Raw genomic sequence first — 8,335 nt, 5'->3', positions numbered from 1 at the left:
GGTGATAATAGGATTCAGGTCGGTGTAATCACTGAGTGTCAGTACCGCTCTATATCCGTTAGATGGCGCCGATCTACCACTGACTTTGTACAGAGCGGGAGACGCAGCACCCTAATGCGGCCGCTAGGTGTCCCTCTTTCCTTGGAGTCAGGTGGCCCATTGCACAGAGCGGCAGTCGCAGTACCCCGGTCCGGCCGCTGGGTGCCGCCATTGTAGCGGCTCCGTTCCCCGGGTTGCAGTTCGGGGCGGCGGCCGGCAGGTGTCGGTATGGGGCGGGCGCTGGGCGGACGCTGGGCGGGTGTAAGGCGGGCGGAGGAGCTGGCGGGTGTCAGGCTGGAGGAGCCCGGTGTCAGTGTGAGGACGGAGCCCGGACATGGCCGATGTCTTCCCGAGCAGTGAGTCCGGCTCCACCCACGATGGGGCGAACCGCTTCGCCCGGAAAGGGGCGCTCCGCCAGAAGAACGTCCATGAGGTGAAGAACCACAAATTTATCGCCCGATTCTTCAAACAGCCGACATTCTGTTCACATTGTACCGACTTTATATGGTAAGTACCCCTCCCCCAATATATATACCCCCTCCCCCCCAATATATACCCCCCACCCCCTCCCCCCCAATATATATACCCCCTCCCCCTAATATATACCCACCACCCCAATATATATATATACTACCCCCATATATATATACCCCCTCCCCCCCTTATATATATACCCCCCATATATATATATACCCCCCACCCCCCCAATATATACTGCCCCCCATATATATATATATATATATACAAACAGCCGACATTCTGTTCACATTGTACCGACTTTATATGGTGAGTACCCCCCTCCCCCAATATATACCCCCCTCCCCCCACTATATACCCCCCCCAATATATACAGACAGCCGACATTCTGCCCTATACCCCCCACCCCAATATATATACTACCCCCATATATATACCCCCTCCCCCCTATATATATACCCCCCTCCCCCCAATATATACCCCCCTCCCCCCACTATATACCCCCCCCAATATATACAGACAGCCGACATTCTGCCCTATACCCCCCACCCCAATATATATACTACCCCCATATATATACCCCCTCCCCCCTATATATATACCCCCCTCCCCCCAATATATACCCCCCACCCCCCATATATATATATATATATATATATACCCCTCTCCCCCCAATATATACCCCACCAATATATACCCCACCCCCCAATATATACAGACAGCCGACATTCTGCTCCCACTGTACCGACTTTATATGGTAAGTACCCCCTCCCCCCATATATATATACTACCCCCTCTATATATACTGCCCCCTCCCCCCATATATATATATATACTACCCCCTCTATATATACTGCCCCCCTCCCCCCATATATATATACTACCCCCTCTATATATACTGCCCCCCTCCCCCCATATATACTACCCCCTCTATATATACTGCCCCCTTCCACCATATATACTACACCATCTATATATGCCTCCTCTATATATACTACCCCCTCCCCTACTATATAATATCCACTATATATATACCCCCTCCCCATATATACTGCCCCCAATATATATCCCCTCATATATACTACCCCTGAATATATACCCCCTCCCCCAATATATACCCCCCACCCCCCATATATATATATATATATATATACCCCTCTCCCCCCAATATATACCCCACCAATATATACCCCACCCCCCAATATATACAGACAGCCGACATTCTGCTCCCACTGTACCGACTTTATATGGTAAGTACCCCCTCCCCCCATATATATATACTACCCCCTCTATATATACTGCCCCCTCCCCCCATATATATATATATACTACCCCCTCTATATATACTGCCCCCCTCCCCCCATATATATATACTACCCCCTCTATATATACTGCCCCCCTCCCCCCATATATACTACCCCCTCTATATATACTGCCCCCTTCCACCATATATACTACACCATCTATATATGCCTCCTCTATATATACTACCCCCTCCCCTACTATATAATATCCACTATATATATACCCCCTCCCCATATATACTGCCCCCAATATATATCCCCTCATATATACTACCCCTGAATATATACCCCCTCCCCCAATATATACCCCCCACCCCCCATATATATATATATATATATATATATATATATATACCCCTCTCCCCCCAATATATACCCCACCAATATATACCCCACCCCCCAATATATACAGACAGCCGACATTCTGCTCCCACTGTACCGACTTTATATGGTAAGTACCCCCTCCCCCCATATATATATACTACCCCCTCTATATATACTGCCCCCTCCCCCCATATATATATATATACTACCCCCTCTATATATACTGCCCCCCTCCCCCCATATATATATACTACCCCCTCTATATATACTGCCCCCCTCCCCCCATATATACTACCCCCTCTATATATACTGCCCCCTTCCACCATATATACTACACCATCTATATATGCCTCCTCTATATATACTACCCCCTCTCCTACTATATAATATCCACTATATATATATATATATACCCCCTCCCCATATATACTGCCCCCAATATATATCCCCTCATATATACTACCCCTGAATATATACCCCCTCCCCCATATACACTACTCCCCAATATGTAAATGTATATTACCGCCCTCCCCCATAATTTCTTTCCCCCCTATATATACTCCCTCCCCTAATATATACCTCCTCTTTAATACCCCCCGATATATATACCCCCCCATATATTACTTCATATACAATGTATACAGACAGATGACATTCTTATCCCATTTTACTAACTTTATATGGTAAGTACCCCCTCCCCCCCATATATATATTACTGCCCCCCATATATACCCCCTCCCCCCATATATATATATTACTGCCCCCCCCATATATACCCCCTCCCCCATATATATATATATATAGTACTCATCTGGATACAATGTGTATATATACTGACTTCATCTGCTATACACATGTATACACCTTCCATTCTACAGCCCCTTCATCTGTATATACTATAGACCAGTAATGGAGAACCTTGGAACCCCAGATGTTTTGGAACTATATTTCCCATGATGCTCATGAACTCTGCAGGGTAGTAGAGCATCATGGGAAATGTAGTTCCAAAACATCTGGGGTGCCAGGGTTCCCCATCACTGCTATATACTGTCCCCTCATCACACCTCAACACACAGCCATTAATGTCTAAACTGCTGGCAACAAAAGTCAGTACACCCCTAAGTGACAATGTCCAAATTGGGCCCAAAGTGACAATATTTTGTGTGGCCGCCATTATTTTCCAGCACTGCCTTAACCCTCTTGGGCATGGAGTTCACCAGAGCTTCACAGGTTGTCACTGGAGTCCTCTTCCCCTCCTCCATGATGACATCACAGAGCTGGTGGATGTTAGAGACCTTGCGCTCCTCCACCTTCTGTTTGAGGATGTCCCACAGATGCTCAATAGGGTTTAGGTCTGGAGATGTGTAGGAGGATTTCCAGGTATTGGACCCAATGTTTCCGGTAACCACGGCAGACCCACGCCAGCAGCCCGGAATACCCCAGTGTGAGATTGAAGTCAAAGACCATTCCACCATCTTTGGTTTGTTTTCTTTATTTGATATGGGGGATGGGAGAAAGGAATGCGTGGGGAAACTCCTCTGGATGGGGGAAGGGAATGAGTGGGGAAACTCCTCTGGATGGGGGAAGGGAATGAGTGGGGAAACTCCTCTGGATGGGGGAAGGGAATGAGCGGGATACTCCTCTGGATGGCAGAAGGGAATGAGTGGGAAACTCCTCTGGATGGGGGAAGGGAATGAGTGGGGAAACTCCTCTGGATGGGGGAAGGGAATGAGTGGGGAAACTCCTCTGGATGGGGGAAGGGAATGAGTGGGGAAACTCCTCTGGATGGGGGAAGGGAATGAGTGGGGAAACTCCTCTGGATGGGGGAAGGGAATGAGTGGGGAAACTCCTCTGGATGGGGGAAGGGAATGAGTGGGGAAACTCCTCTGGATGGGAGAAGGGAATGAGTGGGAATGAGGGTCCTCTCACTAGGCGCCCCCTCTAACACTTCAGGGTCCTCTCACTAGGCGCCCCCTCTAACACTTCGGGGTCCTCTCACTAGGCGCCCCCTCTACACTTCGGGGTCCTCTCACTAGGCGCCCCCTCTAACACTTCGGGGTCCTCTCACTAGGCGCCCCCTCTACACTTCAGGGTCCTCTCACTAGGCGCCCCCTCTACACTTCAGGGTCCTCTCACTAGGCGCCCCCTCTAACACTTCAGGGTCCTCTCACTAGGCGCCCCCTCTAACACTTCAGGGTCCTCTCACTAGGCGCCCCCTCTAACACTTCGGGGTCCTCTCACTAGGCGCCCCCTCTAACACTTCGGGGTCCTCTCACTAGGCGCCCCCTCTACACTTCGGGGTCCTCTCACTAGGCGCCCCCTCTACACTTCAGGGTCCTCTCACTAGGCGCCCCCTCTACACTTCAGGGTCCTCTCACTAGGCGCCCCCTCTACACTTCAGGGTCCTCTCACTAGGCGCCCCCTCTACACTTCAGGGTCCTCTCACTAGGCGCCCTCTTTGCTCTTCAGGGTCAACACTGGCACCCCCTTTACACTTGCTCCTGCACCGGCTAGCTAGCTCCTGGATCCCTCTGACCTTCACTGGAGTGGTCCCCTCTCTCTCCAGGCAGACCCCCAGGGGCAGTTTGCAGTACTGACGAACTGGGAATGCTTTCCTGAAACTGGACCCCTCTCAGCTCCGCTGGTCCTCCACACCGGATCCTCTCTGCAGCTCAGCTCAGCCTTCTGTCCCTTCTCACTAGGCAAGCCGCCCAGGACACCCGATTCCTCTGACAGGAGAGACAGCCGTACTCTGCTTCCTGCCAAAGGCACTGCATCAGGCGCTCCCCTCAAACTTCTACCCACTCTCACAATGCTGTGCGGCAGAATCTACCTTTCTGGGGTAGATACAGGCCTGAGGGTACCATTGGTTGGGTTTCCTCCACTGCCCAATGACAACTCTCTCATGGAGCACAGTGGGGAGACTCCCCAGTCTCAACAGCCACACCTGGGAGACATGACAGCCCAGCTGAAAATCATGGCCCTGCTGTTAGGCAGCCAAAGCCCCACTATACTTTACCTAGCACCTACCTGTAGGGTGCTGCACATGCTTGGCCAGTCCATCACCTTTACCCTCAGCTTCTTTAGCAAGGCAGTGGTCATCTTGGAGGTGTTTGGGGTGGTTATGTTGGAATATTGCCCTGCGGCCCAGTCTCTGAAGGGAGGGGATCATGCTCTGCTTCAGTATGTCACAGTACATGTTGGCATTCATGGTTCCCTCAATGATCTGTAGCTCCCCAGTGCCGGCAGCACTCATGCAGCCCCAGACCATGACACTCCCACCACCATGCCTGACTGTAGGAAGACACACTTGTCTTTGTACTCCTCACCTGGTTGCCCCCACACACGCCTGACACCATCTGACACCAAATAAGTTTATCTTGGTCTCATCAGAGCACAGGAGATGGTTCCAGTAATCCATGTCCTTAGTCTGCTTGTCTTCAGCAAACTGTTTGCGGGCTTTCTTGTCCATCATCTTTAGAAGAGGCTTCCTTCTGGGACGACAGCCATGCAGACCAATTTGATGCAGTGTGCGGCGTATGGTCTGAGCACTGACAGGCTGACCCCCCCCCCCCCCCACCCCTTCAACCTCTGCAGCAATGCTGGCAGCACTCGTACGTCTATTTTCCAAAGACAACCTCTGGATATGACGCTGAGCACGTGCACTCAACTTCATTGGTGGACCATGGTGAGGCCTGTTCTGAGTGGAACCTGTCCTGGTAAACCGCTGTATGGTCTTGGCCACTGTGCTGCAGCTCAGTTTCAGGGTCTTGGCAATCTTCTTATAGCCTAGGCCATCTTTATGTAGAGCAACAATTCTTTTTTTCAGATCCTCAGAGAGTTCTTTGTCATGAGGTGCCATGTTGAACTTCCAGTGACCAGTATGAGAGAGTGAGAGCGATAACACCAAATGTAACACACCTCCCCCCATTCACACCTGAGACCTTGTAACACTAACGAGTCACATGACACCGGGGAGGGAAAATGGCTAATTGGACCCAATTTGGACATTGTCACTTAGGGGTGTACTGACTTTTGTTGCCAGCGGTTTAGACATTAATGGCTGTGTGTTGAGTTATTTTGAGGGGACAGTAAATTTACACTGTTATACAAGCTGTACACTCACTACTTTACATTGTAGCAAAGTCTCATTTCTTCAGTGTTGTCACATGAAAAGATGAGGGGTGTACTTACTTTTGTGAGATACTGTATGTATATACCTGTACCTGAGACTTGCATGTGATGAAGTCTGTATATCTGTTCTATAATACATCTCTGAGGCCTGAAACATGTTTCATATTATCACCTCTGTAGGTAAATACCTGAGGCTGTCATTAGTCTGCACACCTGTGCCTGCCGGCTGGCTGTGATGTCATTGGCTGGCTGTGATGTCATTGGCTGGCTGTGATGTCATTGGCTGATCTAGGGGGGGGGGGGGGCGCTGCGCGTGCTTTCGGTGCTCTCACTGAATTTATAGAGGGGGGGATGTGGGAGGAGTTACAATGTATCAGAAATAATTTACAGATGACAATGAGTGGAATACAGTCTGATTGGGGGAATAGCGGCCCCCCCCCCCCCCAGTAAAGGGTTAATCCTCAGTCTCTTGCTCCTCGGTGGCCCCGGTGGTGTTTGGTGTCACCCGGAGGAGAGATCCCCCCCATCCACCTCACTGCTCTCTGCTGCTTTCCTTCAACTGATTGTTAGCTCTGCAGGTTAGGTGGGACTGATTCCCCTATTAGGATCACTGTGTTCTGTGTATTGTATTAAAGAGGGAACTACAAGTCCCAGCAGTGTACTCTGCGCCGTGGGGAACTACAAGTCCCAGCAGTGTACTCTGCGCCGTGGGGAACTACAAGTCCCAGCAGTGTACTCTGCTCCGTGGGGGGACTACAAGTCCCAGCAGCCTTCTCTGCTCCGTGGGGGGACTACAAGTCCCAGCAGCCTTCTCTGCTCCGTGGGGGGACTACAAGTCCCAGCAGCGTTCTCTGCCCCCGTGGGAACTACAAGTCCCAGCAGCGTTCCCTGCCCCCGTGGGGGGACTACAAGTCCCAGCAGCGTTCTCTGCGCCGTGGGGGGACTAAAAGTCCCAGCAGTGTTCCCTGCCCCGGGGGGAACTACAAGTCCCAGCAGTGTTCTCTGCCCCGTGGGGAACTACAAGTCCCAGCAGTGTTCTCTGCCCCGTGGGGAACTACAAGTCCCAGCAGTGTTCTCTGCCTCCTGGGGAACTACAAGTCCCAGCAGTGTTCTCTGCCTCCTGGGGAACTACAAGTCCCAGCAGCGTTCTCTGCCCCCCTGGGGAACTACAAGTCCCAGCAGCGTTCTCTGGGAGGCTTTCATTTATCTGGGTTCTCAGGCTGGAAGATCTCCTCTCCTAATGAGATTTTACCTCTAATTTTCTATCCAACCACAGGACACCCCCTCCCCCCCCCCCACCACTATCAGAGCCCCCATATTCACCCCCCACTACCGGTCCCTATTAGTAGTATGAGGCTGAGGATCACCTTTCATTGTGGCAGTGAAGGAGTTAATGAGTAAACAATGTGATTGGTTGGAGGTGTGCAGAGGGGGAGGGAGAAGCCCCCTGGAAGTCGGAGTTCCCACAGCAGGGGGAGGGGCCTCCGTATCCATTACTTCCTGGAGGAAACCATTCGCTGCCAGAGACCGAGCGCTCCTCTCCTCTCCTCCACTCCACTCCTCTCCTCCTCCACTCCTCTCCTCTCCACTCCTCTCCTCCTCCACTCCTCTCCTCCTCCACTCCTCTCCTCCTCCACTCCTCTCCTCCTCCTCTCCTCTCCTCCACTCCTCTCCTCCTCCACTCCTCTCCTCTCCACTCCTCTCCTCCTCCACTCCTCTCCTCCTCCACTCCTCTCCTCCTCCACTCCTCTCCTCCTCCTCTCCTCTCCTCCACTCCACTCCTCTCCTCCTCCACTCCTCTCCTCCTCCACTCCTCTCCTCCTCCACTCCTCTCCTCCTCCACTCCTCTCCTCTCCACTCCTCTCCTCCTCCACTCCTCTCCTCCTCCACTCCTCTCCTCCTCCACTCCACTCTCTCCTCTCCTCCACTCCACTCCTCTCCTCCTCCACTCCTCTCCTCTCCACTCCTCTCCTCCTCCACTCCTCTCCTCCTCCACTCCTCTCCTCCTCCACTCCTCTCCTCCTCCACTCCTCTCCTCCACTCCACTCCTCTCCTCC

The 8,335-nt window shown here is 51.8% G+C and overlaps 1 protein-coding gene across 1 annotated transcript in view; it reads left to right on the top strand.

Moving 5' to 3' along the window:
• Positions 1-294: 294 nt before the first annotated feature.
• Positions 295-8,335, top strand: part of PRKCA (protein kinase C alpha) — a 425,544-nt gene continuing 417,503 nt past the window's right edge. The window contains exon 1 of the mRNA XM_082272110.1: positions 295-546. Coding sequence (XP_082128236.1) covers positions 374-546 — 173 coding nt within the window. The 5' untranslated portion in view covers positions 295-373. The remainder of the gene's footprint in view (positions 547-8,335) is intronic.

The sequence above is a fragment of the Pelophylax lessonae genome (assembly GCF_965119305.1).
Source record: "Pelophylax lessonae genome assembly, chromosome: 11".
Lineage (NCBI taxonomy): Eukaryota > Metazoa > Chordata > Amphibia > Anura > Ranidae > Pelophylax > Pelophylax lessonae.
The sequence above is the reverse complement of the archived record's forward strand: the minus strand, read 5'-3'. Positions and strand labels throughout refer to the sequence as shown.